The sequence below is a fragment of the Protopterus annectens genome, chromosome 2.part2 (assembly GCF_019279795.1).
Source record: "Protopterus annectens isolate FY-2018-M chromosome 2.part2, PAN1.0, whole genome shotgun sequence".
NCBI classification, from domain to species: Eukaryota; Metazoa; Chordata; order Ceratodontiformes; family Protopteridae; genus Protopterus; species Protopterus annectens.
In genome coordinates this window covers 322,000,649-322,018,715 of record NC_056730.1, presented here as the reverse complement: position 1 = coordinate 322,018,715, position 18,067 = coordinate 322,000,649, and the positions used below count along the sequence as shown (strand labels likewise).

The following is an 18,067-nucleotide window of genomic DNA, read 5'->3' as shown; positions in this document are numbered from 1 at the left end:
ATCCCCAAAAGCCTAGAAAAATGCATCCATCTCCAAATTATACCTTTTCTGACTAAAAACCAACTTCTTACCCCTACGCAACATGGCTTCTGACCAGGACATAGCACCATAACAGCTCTACTCTCATTGTTAAAAACTGTCAATCAAGCCCAAGATTATGGGAATGTGGTATCCACAGTGCTCCTAGATCTCTCTAGAGCATTCGATACTATTTACCATAAGCACCTTCTAAGTCATCTATCAAACTTAAATCTCTTCCACAACACACGTTCCTGGTTCTCAAGCTGTCAGATAGATATCAGGCTGTGAAATGGAAAAAAGACACCTTGTCTTTCTTACCCACTCCTACCGGAGTACCACAGGGGTCCATCCTTGGACCAATGCTGTTTAATATCTTTATCAATAACTTTCACTCTGCTATTCCTAATGCCAAGGTCATCCAATATGCAGATGACTCTACACTTGTCTGCTCTGCCTCTAACCTCTCTGAACTCCTATCTAAAACTCAGACTGCCTTCTCAACTACTGAGATCTGGATGTGCCAAAATCACCTTTCTCTCAATGCTAACAAATCTAAAATACTACTATTCACTCCATCAAAATCTTTCTCTGTTGATAAAAATTCCTTGCAAGTCCTTAGCCAAAACAACTCTCCGATCGAAGTTGTTCCCTTTGCCAAACTACTCGGTGTAACTATAGACAAACACCTCAAGTTCAACAGCCATATTCAGCAAAATATGAAGAAAACCCACCAAAAACTAGGTATGCTATACAGGAACAACCACTTCCTCTCTACTATTACCAGGCATACTCGGGCCTTCTCTTACCTCCTTCCCTCCCTTCTGTATGGTGCCCCACTACTAACTAATCTATTCTCTTTCATCACTTCCAAACTTGAAAGCTGTTATAACAAAATTTCTAAATTTGCCACCAAAGCCAAGCATTCCATACATCACTGTGTTACCCTCCAATCCCTCAACTGGTTAGAATTCACAAATTACCTGGACGTCCTCCAGCTCACTACAGCACATAGACTAATATTTAATCTAGCCAAATGCCCAGCTCTAACCAACATCCTTCCCCCATGCACCCCAAACAGAACTCTCAGATCTGAACACCAAAACTTGATTACTGTCCACAAACCTAAACATCCTGCTGGACAACTTCTCCTCTCCTTCTCCTTTGGTAAGAAATTGAACTCTCTCCCTTCCACACTAAGGACAATGTCAAATACAATTTCAAAACATAGCTTTACACCTACCTCTCCTCCAAATGGAAATGTAACTGCATTCTCCCTACCTAGGACTCTAACAAAAGTCCCTGGGAGGGTATCCTCCTGAGTTCCTAAGCACCTTATAGCTGGCTATAACCTTCTATAGCTAATTCCCATACGATCTCTCACACTCTGTAAATATTGTAAATAGCTTTTGACTTTGACTTTAACTGTATGAATTTGTTAAAATGTATCTGCATGATATTTTTCCACTATGGGCAATATTGCTCACACTTTGAATTATCTGATATGTATTTGTAGTTGTACCCTATTTTTACTGGACTGCTATCTTTACTGTAATCTGTTTCATGGAGCTTTTCACCCCGGGCCTCCACTGAAAACGGGCTCTCTGGGCCCAGTGGACTTCCTCGGTATCAAACTGGAAATAAATAAATAAAATCTGTTTTGTTTACTTACCCTACATAGTACACTTTCATGTACAGTCTCCAGTTCAGCAGTTTAAAAGTAACACCTTGGGGTAAATTCTGAATCACTATTTCTGCGTAATACATTTTTATGAAATAATTCTTAGATATTCTTTTTAAAGTGATTTTATTTGATTTAATTACTGTAAACAACTCTTGCCTCAAATGTTTACTTTAAATCAGATCAGCTTGTTTACTCAGGTGATGATATAAATTTGCTTTAGCCTACAGCTTCACTGCTTACATCTTTTTTTAATTTTGGTCCCTACATCAAAGTACCCAAGTATAAAAATTTAATGGTTTAAGCTGCAGTAAGTAGACTGAACTGTAAAATTCTGTAATATACTTAGTCTGTCTCAAGCTCATTTTAACAGTTTTATTTTCCTTTTTTCCTCTTGCTGCAGCAGCTTGCTCATCTTTTATTCCTTATGGTTTATATTTTTGCAATTGAGACTGTTATCATTTGGTCTGACTGTATAATCACATCAGTGCAGTTTTCTTTTCTAAAATTATACTGTACATGCCAAAGATGATTGTTTGCTCATGACTGGTGCTAAAAATTAAAATTACTCTCTCATGAATGCTTGCAATTCTTTATGGTTTTAACTCTGACTTTATTTTTATTAAGTTTAATGTATAGAAAAAAGAAGTTATGTACTTACCATAACGTTCCATGTGAGTTGTTCATCTCGCCTTCATTCTTACTGATGGGTTCAGAGCCAATCCCTCGGCTCTGAGTCGGCCTACTACAAAGCTCGAGGATTTCAAGTAGCTCGAGGCCAAGTCCCTATCCCATGATGTACCTAGAGTTACCTAAGATCTTGTTTGCTGCGTATAATAATACCATATGTCATTCTATAACTCCATAAGAGAAAGTACTGAAGGGTTGAGTGACCAGGAAGGATCTAGCATCTTGGTCTTCTGAAAACCCAGGAGGGGGTAGGACGGAGGGACGTAAGAATGAAGGCGAGATAAACAACTCACATGGAACGTTATCGTTATGGTAAGTACATAACTTCTTTGTGTGTAGTTGTTCTATGTCGCCGTTCATTCTTACTGATGAGTAGCGTCCCAAGCACTATCTACTTTGGGTGTCTCACGGGAGTATATTTTTCAGGACCATGGATCCAAAGGAGGCCCTGTCAACTTTGTAATGAGTGATAAAGGTATGAGGTTTCGACCAAGTGGCTGCTGCACAAATGTTATCAATAGAAAGTCTGACAGAAAAGGCAGAAGATGTAGAAACTGTTCTGGTTGAGTGAGCTTTAATTTTATGCTGTAAGGGCATATTGGCAGCTGGCTAAGCAAAGGTGATACAATCAGATAACCATTTAGACAGGGTTGTTTTAGCCACTGGCATATCTTTCCTGGAGTCTGAAAAAGAAACGAAAAGCTGATCTGATTTCCTGAAATCTTTTGCTATATCCAAATAAAATCTGAGCTGTCTGTGAACATCAAGTTTGTGCAGCATGTACTCTAGATTGTTAGAGTGATTGGGGATGAAAACTGGCAAATCAATAATTTGGTTAAGATTAGTTTCAGTGCAAACCTTAGGCAAAAAAGAGTGGTTTGTTTGAAGTGAGACTCTGTCAGCATGGAAAATCAAGTAAGGAGGTTTAACGGACAAGGCCTGAAGCTCTGACACTCTGCAGGCAGAAGTAACAGCCACTAAAAAAATAGTTTTTTATAACAAAAATTTGAGGTCACATGAGAAAGCTGGTTCAAATGGAGGAAGAATAATGCGGGAAAGCATAACATTTAGATTCCATGGGGAATAGGGAGATTTCACAGGTGGTCTGATATGAAAGGTCCCTTTGAGAAAGGCTTTGGATAATTTTTGTGACATAATATTTAATCCTTTCAATCCAAGATGAAAGTCAGAAATGGCAGCAAGTTGAACATGTACTGTTGCTGCTGCAGCTCCTTTATTGAATATCATGGTCACGAATTCTAGTATAGAGGCCATAGGGGCTTGGTAAGGATCAATATTGTTTTTATTTGCTAAGGTATAGCTTCCTCGTAGAGGATTTATGAGAGGATAAGAGAATTTGCTTCATCTCATTGGAAAGGTTATGGAACCTGGCTATGATGGGAATTGGAGCAGCCAAGCTGTCAGCTTCAGGGACTGCAGAGAGGAATGAAGTTTCCCCGATGAGTGCATCAGAATGTCTGGAACTGGATCCAGAATCCAGGGGTCCTCCAAAAGATGAAGTCGAAGGAAGGGGAACCAAATCTGATGAAGCCAATGAAGAGTTATTAGAATGATGGTACTTCCCAGGGCTTTTGCTTTCTGTAATACCTTGGTTATCAGTGGGATTGGTGGAAATGCATAGAGGAGACCTGGGGGCCAATCGTGAATGAGTGCGTCCCTTGGGGCTTCTTCCAGAGGGGGAATCTGGGCAAAGTAGCTTCTGCATTTCATGTTCATGTGACTGGCAAAAAGGTCGCAGCAAGGCTGGCCCCACCTGTGGAATATCCTGTCCGATATTTCTTTCTTGAGGGACCACTTGTGGGGCAACAAAATTACTCTGCTCAGCTTGGCTGCTATCACGTTGGATTTCCCCAGTATGTGCGTTGCTAACTGAAAGAGCTGGGTGGATATAGCCCACTGCTATACTCTTAGGTCCTCACGACAATGGGGATATGACCTGGTTCCTCCTTGTTTGTTCAAGTACCAGACCACTGACATGTTGTCTGTCTGAATTGCAAACATACCCAGAGGAAGAGCATCCTGGAAGTAATTCAATGCCAAAAGTACTGCTCTCATCTCTAGGACATTGACATGCAGGTGTGTCTCTTGATCGGTCCATGTGCCTTGGGCTGTGCTTCCCTGAAAATACCCCCCCCCCCCCCCCCAGTGGTCACTGTGGCTGCTGGTGGGGATAAACAAAGGGACATCCTATCATTATATGGAGTGAAGTCAACAACCACTGAAGATCTTTTTTGCAGGAGTTTGTGATCAAGATCAGGTGAGACATGGGAAGCTCTTGGTAAGATCACTGAGTGAACAGCCATTGCAGTGTTCGCATGTGCATACGACCCAACGGTATGGCCAGAATTGCTGCTGCCATTATACTTACCATTTTAGAATTACTGAAGCTGGAGCCTTGTTTTTGGATATCAGAATGTGGACTTTCTGACAGTGTAGTAAGACTCTTTCTACTGGAAGTCTTAGCATGGTGGTGGTGGTGTCCAGTTCTGCTCCGATAAAAACGATATGTTGCGATGGCGACAAGGCAGATTTTTCTGAGTTTATTGTGAAGCCCAGCTGGCTGCAGAGTGACAGAGTGGATTCCCTGACGTGAATGAGTTGCTGTCTGGTGGTGGCGGTGAGGAGCCAGTCATCTAGGTATGGAAACACCTGGAATCCTAATCGTCTCAGGTGAGCTGTGACCACTGCCATACATTTGGTGAACACTCTGGGGGCTGTAGTGAGACCAAAGGGCACGGCTCGAAACTGGTAATGACTGGCTCCCAGCTGGAAGCACAGATGATCCCTGAATGGCCTGGTCATTTTTATGTGGTAGTACACATCCTGGAGATCTATCGAGCACATCCAATTGTCTTTCCCTAAGAATGGAAGTATCGACTGAAGCATGACCATCTGAAACTTTGCTTTCTTGACAGATTTGTTTGGCCTGCTAAGGTCCAATATAAGTCTCTAGTCCCCTGTCTTTTTTGGAACTAAAAAGAATCTTGAGTAAGTTCCGGATCCTATCTGGCCTGCTGGGACTGGTTGGATGGTACTTTTTCTTAGCAACGTTTGGACCTGTACTGTTGCTTGTTCCCTGTAACTGTGTGGAACGTCTGGGATTTTTCTTGCCGGTGGAGGGGGTGTGGTGAATGGAATGAAGTATCCTCTGGAAATGATACTTTGTACCCAGCTGTCGTTTTCTATTTTGAGCCAGGCGTCCAGGTACAAAGATAAGTGACCCCCGACTGCCTCCAGAGCAGGACAGTCGGACCTTCTTTCAGGAGTGCTGGTAGGGGTTCAAAAAGAAGTGATCTCTGTTGCCCTGGTTTTGTGGACCCCCTCTGCCGTGAGGGTGGCATCTTCCATTTTTGCCACCTCCCCTGCCCCTGGAGGAGGGTTCACCACATGTGTCCGGAAAGGCTCCTTGGGCTTTTCGGAACAACATTTTCCCTCCCTTTTGACCCTTTGGGTAGGCTCTGGTAGGGGTGGAAAAACGTACTCTGACGGCAGACAGAGTCTTTCCCTCCTGCTCACACCTGGCCAAAGTTTCCTTAACTTTGGGCCCAAAAGGGACGAGCCATCAAAAGGGGTATTCAAAAAGGATGACTTGAAGGGCTCCGTGAAGGAACACAAGTGCATCCACACGTGTCTCCTAAGAGCAATTCCTGTACCCGCTGCCCTGTTCATTCCATCAGCTGCATATGAAATGAGGCACTTGGACGAGTTAACAATGGAGTTGAGGGTGGCAAGCTGGGAGGCAACTTTGTCTGTAGCTCCTGCAGCTACTGTACCCTGAACAGTATCTCCCAGCTCTTTAAGGAGATCTCTTTGTAGTCTAGTGAAATGGGTTAAAAAGTTAAGTGAATGGAGTACAAAAGTCGCTGAACTAAACATGCGCTTCCCGTATCTATCCATGATCCTGGAGTCTCTGTTAGGAGGATGGATAGAAGAGGAAGTTTCTGACATTTCCTTTTTGGTGGCTGCTGCCACCACCATGGCATCAACTGGCACACCTTTAGTCAAGAAGGATTTATCTTGGGGCAGGGCATATATGAACTTATTAGGCCTCCTAGGGACAGGCTCCATGGAGTCCAGAGACTCCTAAGCCCTTCATGAGACCAGCTGCATAAGCTTATCGAAGTGCATAGACACCCAAGAGATGGAGAGCTGAGACCCAAAAGCCTTCAGGAGAACCGACTCATCTTCAGTAGGGTTTGCGGACTGCCAGTCACCCCTCTGCTTAAGGATTTCAAGTATCTCTGTAAATGAGATATCCTCAGAGGGGGACCGTGGGGACCCTTCTGACTCATCCAAGTCAGTATCAGATGTTAGGGATTCCTGAGGGAAGTCTAGATGTTTCCTCTTACAAACTCTCTTCCTGGGAACCTCATCAGTGGGAGCTTCTGGTAAGGTCTTGGAAGAGCATGGGCCACCCAATGGGGCTTCCTCAAGCTCTGGGTCTCTGTGTTTTGCCAGGATCTGTGAAGCAGAAGCACACACAGGTGATTTAGGGGATGAAGAAGCCGGGCCTGAAGTTGAGGATGTCTTAGGAGATATAACTCTTCTCATGGCTTCGAAGGCACCCCTGCTCTGATGAGAAGGAACTGACGGATCCAAGGAAACCATCAATACCCCTGGCACTGGGACAGTGGGCTCTGACCCCGAGGTAGGAGCTGAGCTCATCTGAGCTGAAGCCCCAAGAGGCAGTCGGAACCAACAGGCTGGTTCGACTGTCCTCCCCGGAAACGACTAGAGAGTGTCGGATCCTAGAGTCTTCGATCGGCACCGAGGACGTCAGAGTGAATGGAACCGAAGACACTGGAGCAGGCATCAGCTCTGAAGGCTCCACAATCAACAAGTCTGACTCCTCTGACTCCAAAGAACTGGTATGGCTCAGAGGAGGAAGAGTTTTAGCTGGCATAATGGTCTTCGGCTCCGAAGCCGCTTGGGTCGGAGCCAATAATTTTGCAAAGGCCGGTGCCTGTAAAAGCTTCTGCACCACACAATCCACATCCAAATCTGAAAGGCTAACAGAAGACCATGATGAATGTATCAATGATTTCGACTGAAATAAAGGAGATTTTGGAATTTCGGATACCAGTTCCAAAACCGGGGACTGGCTTCAAAAAGAAAAGACAGTCAGCTCCAAGACCTGTGGAATCGATGTCACACACTTTTTTGATTTTTATGATTCTTTAGATTCCATAGAAGTCTTGGAAGACTTTGAGGACCTACTAGATCCATCCTGGTCATTCAAAGCCTCCTGGAAAGAAGGTTTCAATAAACCCCTGTCAATGAGTTTCCTCTTTCTCTCTTGGAGAACTCGAGAAGAAAAGGAATGACATATAGAACAGGTTTCTTATAAGTGTAATGCACCTAAGCAATAAACACAATTGCCATGGCTGTCAGTGACAGACATCTTCTGACCACATTTACGGCACTTTTTAAACCCTGACTTAGGGTGTTTGTCCTTGTCATCAGCCATGACAGAAAAAACGGACACACCGAACACACCCAACAACAATCAAGTAAAGAATAAGCCTTCTAACAAAAAGCAGGCTAAATATAAGCACACAAGCCCTTGCAGTAAGGCTAATAAATCACACACAGACACACACAGACACACACACACACACACACACACACACACACACACACACACACACACACACACACACAGACACACACACACACACACACACACACACACACTATTTAACTAAACAGATAATATCAACTGGGTAAAATTCACTAGTACAAATATCCAATCTATACACTGCTAAAGATAACTATAAATTTGTGACAAAAGCCACTAACTAAGCACATTATAGTAATTCTAAGAAAAATGTGACAGAAAGTCACTCTATAAACAAATTTTTAGTTAGACTTTAAATAGGCCTAAGAAAAAATGAGGCCAACAATAAAGCTATGAAAAAGGCACAGAAGGGAAAGTTAAGCTACAGATAAAGCTGTAAGAGCTTTACTAACTCATTATCTAACAATATTATAAAGAAATTATTAACAATATTTCGAAAAAAGACAAAAGTAAGGTTTTTACTGGCCCAAGCTAGTGAGAACCTCTGATCTGTTGCAACAGCAAACTAGATCTGAGGTAACTCTAGGTGCATCATGGGTTAGGGACTTGGCCTTGAGCTACTTGAAATCCTCGAGCTTTGTAGTAGGCCAACTCAGAGCTGAGAGATCGGCTCCGAACCCATCAGTAAGAATGAACAACGAGATAGGACAACTTCACATGCAATGTTTAAATATACCATCAATACGGGAAAACAGTGACTATCGAACATCACTATTCTCCTTTAAAGTTCATTTTTTTTCAAGGGGAAGCCCCCTGCAATCCCGATGTATGAAGCAAAGCCCACATACCTTCCAAACAATATATATATATATATATATATATATATATATATATATATTTATACATAGCAAGTCTGTTTAAATACCCACCAGTGGATACATAAACCAACTGTAAAGCAACAAGCAGAGATACTGTCTATAACAGAAAGGTAGACTGGCAAGATAGGTGCACTGAGGGATGAAAGGTCAAAACTGACAGGTCTAGGAAATCTTTATTACAAGCTCTAGAAAGGTAAACATTTGAAATGCTGGGACCTGCTAGAGTTATTTCCAGAACACACAGACTGAATGGTCGAAAGAACACTTACATATACTAAGTCTGAGATGCTGTTGGTATACATATGGGGAGCAGCTTGGGTGAGTAGGGGAAAAGCCCCCCCCCCTTGCAAAAAGAAGTATTAAGGAGAAGAGCAATTTTCAAGATTCGCTTTACACCGGGTTTTCAGTCTTTTTTTTTTTTTGTCTTTTCAGCACTTGGATTTTTGAGTGCTGACCTTTCAACAGTGAGCCCTCTAGGATCTGTTCTGAAGGGAAAAATTAAACAAATAATGGTGAGCTCCAAGGAAACCTTCGGGAATGCTAGCCCAGCCAGGTCTATAGAATGGAATGTTGGCCCCAATGGCCAGTACATTTTTTTCAAATTAGGTTATAAACCTATCAAGCTCTGTGGATGAATACATGACCTTTCAGTGTTCCACCATTCCATTTGGGGACCACTCTCAATGTCAACAGTATATAGTGTAACACAACATGGGAAATTACATTTTGTACACTGACTTGATAGTCTAGAAGTTAGCACAACGGATTAAGGATATGAGCTATTAACGAGCTGCTTCCTGTAGTCCAGGGTTTGATTCCTTCAGTGTCCATTTGTCTGCAGTGTGACTAAGCAAGCCACTAAATCAGAACGTGCTCTATGCTGACTCTGAAAAAGGTCCAAGTGGATCAGTACTCTAGGCTTGTTAACAAATATAAATAAATCATTTTCTAAAATTTCTCTCTGGACCCATCTGGGTATGTGAAGTTTTGAGCTTGCAGAATGGCATACTGTGTCCTGATTGCATCTATACTCTTGTTCATGCATTACTGATGAAGCTGACATCTGTATCACCTGTGACAAACATGACCCGAGTACGAGTCATACGAAATGGCACAGAATCTGTTAGGTCACCAGACTCTTGGATATGGAATTAATTAAAAATTATGTCAAACATTTAAATATTACAGCATTTACACAAAAACAACTAGTATTAAGAGGAAACTAGTCCACTGAAAAGTGCAGATTACCTCCATAATGTCTGGTTTTCCTCCAGCGGAGGAATACTGCTATTGCAATAAGAACGACAATTGGGACTGCCAACAATGTTGTAATAAGGACAGGTGAAACACCTGATGCTGTCTGCTTTACAGCATCCTTCATCTTAGGTTCTTCCAACTGTACTGCCTCTGTTGATGCAGGCTTGCTTTTTACTCTGGTTTGTAGTATGGTCTCTGTTTCTTAGCAGAAAAAAAGAGAATAAAGCAGTGAATACAGCAGGCATGACTTCAAAGAAAGTATTAGAATCACTTGTTTTGAAAGCAACACTCTAATGCTATAACAAGTACGATTTCAAGTCTTTTCAGGATACAAAACTAATGAAGATAAAACATAGGCAAAAGCTGTAAACTATGTACACACACAGATTGGCTCAACAATTCCAATTTTTTATGGAGACATGATAAAAATGAAGTACTTAGGAGTATGGGTCAGAAAAGATTATGTTATGGCAACTAAGGAAATGTGGGAAGAGAATAAACAAAAGATAATAGAAAACATGAGTAACTGGAATCTCTGTTTTATGGATATGGATAGCAATATACAAGCAGTGAAAATGTTTTTAGTCCCTTTAGTTTAATACACCAATTAGGCATATTTTTTGTCAACCAGATGAGAAGTTGTAGATAACAATTAATAAAGAGTTGAAGGTTTTTATCTGGATGGGGAAGACAGGAAGTGTCAAGAGGGATAAGCTGATCCTTCCAACAGAACAAGGTAGCTTGGCATTACCTGATTTGAAGGGATATTCACAGCTATCTACACAGTTAAGGCTCCTATACATAGCACAAGCAGAAAACTATAATTCAAAGTGGAAAGGGATGATGATGAAACAGGGAGGAAGCTCAAGAAATAAGGAAATACTGGGATGTTGAATGCATGCCTTTAAGGATAATAACAATAATCACATAGAATATTATATCTATAAAGTAGCAGAATGTAACCTAAGATCTAAGCCAACAAGAGAATGGAAAAATGAGATTCTGCCAACAGGGATGACTGCAACTAGGGATACAGAAAATAGGCAAGAGGGGTCTGGAATTTATTGGCGAAAATTGGCAAAGGAAGCAAGGTATTGGGAGCAAATAACTAAGGAGGGAAAGATAACAGAATGGGAAGACATTAAGAATTTATTTGGAGTGCAGGTTAGAGATTGCCTTCCCGATCAGGGATTTATAACAGAGTACAGGCAAAAGAAAAGAAATGGGGGGGTACTAAATGAAAGAAAAGCACTGGTAGAGCGTTTAGTAGAAACTGGAACAGAAGCTGCCATTAAAAAGGAATAATTAGTACAGCATATAAAATATTGTATAATAGCTGTAAGAAATCAGAGGACATTAGAGAGGATTGGAAAGAGAGATTAGATAAGCAATTCATAAAGAAACAATAGGAGGATATATGTATGTCTCCCAAATATAAAACAAAATCTAGGATATTTAGGATTTTTGCTTGGAAATGTTTACATAGATATTTTTATACCCCAAGTAGACTCCAGAGAATTTTCCTCAGGTAGACAGCAAATGTTGGAGGTGTGACGGGGATGAAAAAGGTAATTGGGACATATTTTCTGGGAGTGCGGTGAGTTGGTGGACTTTATGGATTCCCTGAGGAATGCACTGTCGGTGATGCTGTGTGGGAAGATTGGTGTGATAAGGGAGATGAATTTTTCTGAGCTATGATATAGAATCTGAATTGCCTAGACATGGTAAGGCCTTGCTGTGTCTAACTATGGTGGCTGCCAAAAAGCAATTACTAGAAAATGGAAATCAAAACCTAAACCAGCTATACTAGAAGTAATGAATATAGTAACAGAGATAAAACAACTGGAATTGAGATCTTTAGAAAAGGGTAGGAGCAAACTACATATGACAAAATGGGAATTGTGGGAACAATACATGCAAGGGAAGAATGAAGTTTAAAAGAAGGCAGGACTTAAATGAGCTATGTAATGTTTGACTGAAAATTATTGGGTAGATTATAAGTGATGTACAATATTTGCAACTGAGAGTACGTCAGTATGGTTTGTGATGTAAAATGCTTGCAACTAGGATTGTGTCTGCGTGGATTGTTTTCATTTTTATAAATGTATGATTGCCTATGTCATATGTGATGGTTTAATAATTATGTTTCTTTTTTAAAAAGGCAGGAATTGAATAATTCATGTAATGTTGTTTAGGTTATATGATATATAGCAATATATGTGAAGTATGCTGTTTATAAATGTGAATTTGTTAATACAGTTTGATTGCTTTTATATAAATGTAAATTTGCCTGTGTCACAAGTAATAATTCAATAAAGGTGTTTAAAAACTATCTTGGCCACATGGTGCAAAGACAGGACTCACTAAAGAAGACACTGATAGTGGAAAAAGCTGAAGGCAAAAGAATAAGGCACAGCAGCAGAGCCTTAAGCTGATGGACAGTATAACTGATGAAATGAGTATGAACTTGCAAAAAGTTAAGGAAACAGTTCTTGACAGACAGGTCAGCCATGCTAAAGTCCTTGAGGTCACACTGTGTCAGATTTGACTGAAAAAAATAAACAACAACAATGCTCAAACTGCACTGCAATGTAGACAAGCAGCTATTCTTCAAAGAGGTTAACTGGTTATAATTACTCAGAATATCTTGCTAGTGCATGCAAATCAGTCTGAAGTTTGCTGTAACAAATTGTGGTTTTATAGATCCAATAAGCAGACAGTGAAATTATAACATCAAGTAAAATACTACAATCTCCCTTTTTAACAAAGTGAATTAGTAAATTGCAACTTTAAGAATATAAATGGAAATTAAATTCAGAGTAAAACAAAGATGCATGAAAGACTGCTAATAAACTTAACTGCAGCAAATTACAACTCAATAAAGATAACATTCTGGATATGCACTATATTTCTCACTCTGAAAGGAAATCATATACCCATGGAAACTAAATATAAAGCAACATACCAGGCCATCACTGTGAAATACGTACAAAAATCCTACATTGGGTAGCTCTGCATAAAGCCCAAACATCAGTCACATTTGAAATCTTAGCAAAACCTTTATATCAGAGAAGTACAGTTAGATAGTCCAGTACAAAATGCTCCTAAGACTGCCACTTTTTTTTAAGGATTTAAATGCAGTGCAATGCTGCAAGTTAGCCACAGCATATCATGTGTGTCAGTAGAGCGATGATGGTCATATCTCCAATGACACAAAGTTCCCTTTCTAGAGATAACTTTTACTTTCGATGTAATAACAGTTCAGAAGTGCTATGTTTTGGTCTTGCAGGGCAGTCTCCATTTTAAAAACAGCCATATACCCATTTCTTGCAAAACTGAAATGTAAAGCTGACTGGCAGCTTGGCAAATTCTAATGGCGATAAAGACATACTGGTTATGTATATCAATATGAGCTTATTTCTCTGAAACACACTAACATTTTCAGTAAAATGTTAGGCGACAATAAAGCTAGACAGTCAATTTATCTAGGCTGTCCTTTTGGATACAGAAGTAACAGAGCACCTTCATGCCTAACTTCTAAGTGCCAATTCACAGTTCCCGGTAATGATATATTTCTATGGAATCCGTAGAGATCGCCGACGGCACTTTCTGCCGAAGCAAAAATCACCGAACATACATAACCGAAAGCGCTGTTCACCAAAGCAGCACTTTCGGTTATGTATGCTGGTTGTGCCGGTCGCACTACAGTGTGGTTAAGGGAGAATTTCCTTTTCCCCACTGTAGTGCGACCCCGGAGTGAGAATATAAAAGTAGGGGGTGTGTGGGGTGCAGGGGGGCTTGCCCCCTGCATAAAAGAAGATTTATTGTTTTTTTTTTGAACAGACTTTAACGAAAGTGCTTTTTCGGTGAAAACACTTTGGTTAAAGTGCATTTGGTTATTCTGGATTCGGACTATTGAATTTTCGTTCAATAGTCCTAGATCCATTTCTACTGTCTAACCATGTCAAATGCATTGAAAAATCACTTTTATGGTTAAATAGTGATTTTAGTTCTTATGTTATAACACCACTACGAGTTTCTGATTTCATGTATTCTATGTTCTCATTTCTGAACTATGTATGTTTATTCTGAAATGAATCAAAAGGCATCCAAAACATGGGTTTGTGTATTCAGTCTGTTCATAAAATATTAAACACACTAGATTCAACTCATTTACACAGACTGACTAAATAAGGTTTACAACATCTGAAAGGGCACACCTTGTTTGATTATGAGGGAGTCATAAAAGCTGTTCACAAATAAAAACTGTAATAACTATTTTATTGTATTACCCTATATCCACACACATATTCACACTGTACTAATCAGCCAGCTCAATAGTCTGTTGCTTTCAGACACAGACTGCCTCCTCGCTATCCCTAAATAACAACCTTCTGACTGTGTACGTCTCATATTTGACAGTGATTGACTGAAAGAAGTAAAGACTACATTATTGCATTTCAACTTATTTCTCTCATAGACAAGTACTAATTTTCAATGACAGGGTGTATCATTTTATAAGTTCATGTTACTATAATATTGTTTCCTTCTCATACAACATACTTTTCCATCAAAGTAACCATTTCCTTAAAGGGAACCCCTTTGCAGTCAGGAGAAAGAAATAAATGCCATGGTCAACCAGCTGTAATGTTCCTTGCCTTCACACAGAGGTTATCTCATATTCACATCCACTGCAAACAACCACTTTCTGACAAGGTATACCTCTAATGTTGCACTATGTCATTTTGTATCCTGCGAAGAAAAGCATTTGCTGCTTCTCATAAATGTCTATATCCTTATCACCAAACAAGTAAAAATAAACAAATAATAATAATAATAAATTGCTGCTGCGGGAAGAGTGTGTTAACAGTTTAGCAAAACACACCAAACAGCCAGTACTTCACCAGTAGATTTTCCTTTATTGTTCACGATCTGGTACCTCGGCAATTCGCCTTCAAGGATCACAACTCACTGCAACACAGCAGTGAGATTATATATCATTAAATTCAAAGCAATTAATCAATTAATCAATTCAACTTTTAAATTCAATAAAGGAAAATAATTTTTTGTTTTAAAGTGATCTCAAAGAGACTTCAACATTATATAAATATAATTTAAACATATATAAATAAACGATAAATAAGTGAAAAAAATAAATACATTTTATATAAATATATAAACAATTAATGAATATTATCAAAAATAAGTTAATGTTTCACTATAAATGATACATCAAATATAATGTATATAATAACATAATCATCAAAAATACTGAGTATATATTAATTAAATGCCCAATTCTTGATTTAAACCATTGGGTTTTAAGGTATTAAATTTCAATATCATCCTAGTCTCCAATTCTAACAATTTACTAGATACATTGTCTCCCCTGTAAATAAAAGGTTTACCCAATACACTAAATCTTAAGCTGTCGGATCGACCATCATGTACTTCAATAAAATGTTTGGCAACAGGACTAGATAAATTCATATTCCTAATATCCTTCAAGTGTTCCAAGATTTTTATTCTAACCATCCTCTTAGTTTGTCCTATATACCAAATGTACAAGAACAAGCCAATGCATACACAACACCAGTGGATTTACAATTGAAATAGTGCTTGGGGGTGTGATTTATTTGGTTAATAGACCTCACATTGATCACTCTATCACATATACTGCAGGATCCACATTTGAAAGTCCCCACTTTAACAGGAAAATATCTCTCTTGATTTAACAGATTGTTACTTAACAATTCTTTCAAATTTTTTCCTTTTTTATATGAGAAAATTATATTACGTGGAAAAAGTTCACCTATGGATTCATCTTCACTAACTAAATACCAAAATTTTTTGATCAAAGATACAAATTTATTCGAAAAAGCTGTATATTTGGTTACAAAAAATATTTTTTCTACATTTCTTTCCATTCTGATTGGGTGCTGAACATCAGCTCCCAACCATATGGAATTCTTTTTCACTACAGTATCCATACATTTTAATAAGTGCGTTAACAGTTTAATCTGGCATTTCAGATCAACAAGGAAGAGAAAAATGTATGTTAAGAACTGAGTGGTTGTTACTTAGCCATGACTGACAGAATGATAACAGGTCACAGGTAAGCAGAAGCATCTAACCAACTGATGCCAGTAATTATCTCAAATAGCAAGAGCGTACTGATTAGCAAGGTGTGACCTTGTGCTGTATGAAAAAGAGGGAAGCAAGAATGCATGCTAATAAGTAAAATTCTTCCAGAGTCATGTTGAGGTCAGTTTTAATTTGTTTAGAGTAATTATTTTGGCAGTACAATACTTGTGCTTAGGAAATATTAAAATCTGTACTGTTTTACTTTTATTTCACTAATTACAGCTTTGCTCAAAATATAAAATTAAAAATGAAATACAGGAAAAATGAATTATTAAAGCACCAAATATGTTGGTCTTGTCACTGAGTGCTAAGGTAACTCGACACACTGAAAGAGGTTAAGGTAAAAGCAAACGGCATCTTGATAATCAATGCCAAAATGGCCACTGCTGTTGTGGCTTCTCAGGAGCTTGCTATAAGTATATTTGTTTTTCAGCAGACTTTAAGCAGACATTAAGTCACCACAAAAAAAAAACTGTTAGTAAATAAAGTAATGATTAATAACTTGTTCTACATTGCTGCCTGATTTTAGTCTGGAATGTCAGCTGACAAGAGGATTTCTAATCTTCTGCCATAATCTATTCTGCTGACACGTGGTCGTATTCTACACATTTCACATTTGTAGCAAACCGAATACTGTTTAACTGTTTTTACCCTTTAATCCACTCAAACTTCAGCCACTGTACTACATGCAACAGCGGGGAGTGATGCCAGTCTGACACTTTTACAACTAATTAACATGTACAGAGATGCTTTATGCATGGTTCAGGTTTCTTAAATGTCACAACAGTGGTATCCTTTATAAATATGTATGAAGTCACAATATGCTGCATCCCTATAAATATGGGTGCAGCACATTATGAGTGAAAAGCATTCTGATCAATGCGGGTCCTACTGACAAGTTCGAGTTTCAAATGCATGTGAATACCAGGATGCAAATGCCTTTATAATGCTAGCATGTCAACCTAAGTTCTATTTTTACCCAACAAGCTATGTGCAGTATGGCAGGGAATGCTTACCTTCTATCTCTTGAACTTCAATACCAGCCTTTTTCACAGAACGATGTTCAACTCCTAAAATATTTTTAAAAAGTAAACAGATTTTAAAATGCTGCATATGATTACTCTTCAGACTACACAAGATGAATAAAATCATACAACGACCCAAAATGGCAGTCAAAAATTCTAGATAAAGTTAGCTGTTGATATAAATAATCCATTACCAGATCTGACAAAAACTCATTGTTTAGGTAAGTCAAACTGGCAGAAAGGAAGTAGTTTAATGGATTAGAATGCAGTCAAAGAATGTTTTCATTGATATAGCTGTGTAAAATACTATACACTACATATACTTTGTGAAATTACCACGTTTACTTGTCTTACCCTGACTTCAGGAACAAGAGCACTTGTGATTAAAGGGGTGTCTCAGTTAAAGGAAAACTCCACCCTCTTATATACTTTAACTCAATTGTTAGGTTTCTTTTTTCCCTACAATATGGTTCCAGCATTTTGTAGGAACCAGAAACCTGCTTGTAGTTTTTAAAACTTTCATTTCCTTGCATTGGAGTCAAAGGAAGAGAAAGCCCATCTACTTTTTTAACTCAAATTTTCACATACTTTGCAGAGAAATTTGTCTCCACCTGCATGACATATCATAGACAAAGTTAAATCTGCAGTTTACCCTGTCAGGTACTGCTGTCATTCTTAAATGGGCAATTAATCCTGGTAATGTCAGGAACAAAGCAGCTGACAGAAAGCTGTGGAACTGTTTTCCACTATTTTTATTGCAGAGGGGAGGAGAAAGTACAGTTGTGTACACTTACCATAAATGTAGATGGTCCGAGTGTATTCACTGTTGCAGTCA

General features: G+C 39.1%; 1 protein-coding gene across 1 annotated transcript in view; it reads right to left on the bottom strand.

The window, feature by feature from the left end:
* The window catches only part of PAM (peptidylglycine alpha-amidating monooxygenase), a 2,584,515-nt gene that overhangs the window by 113,389 nt on the left and 2,453,059 nt on the right, over positions 1-18,067 (bottom strand). The window contains exons 26-27 of the mRNA XM_044063879.1: positions 17,224-17,277; positions 10,055-10,264 (exon numbers count right to left, since the gene is read on the bottom strand). Of these exons, the coding sequence (XP_043919814.1) occupies positions 10,055-10,264; positions 17,224-17,277 (264 nt within the window). The remainder of the gene's footprint in view (positions 1-10,054; positions 10,265-17,223; positions 17,278-18,067) is intronic.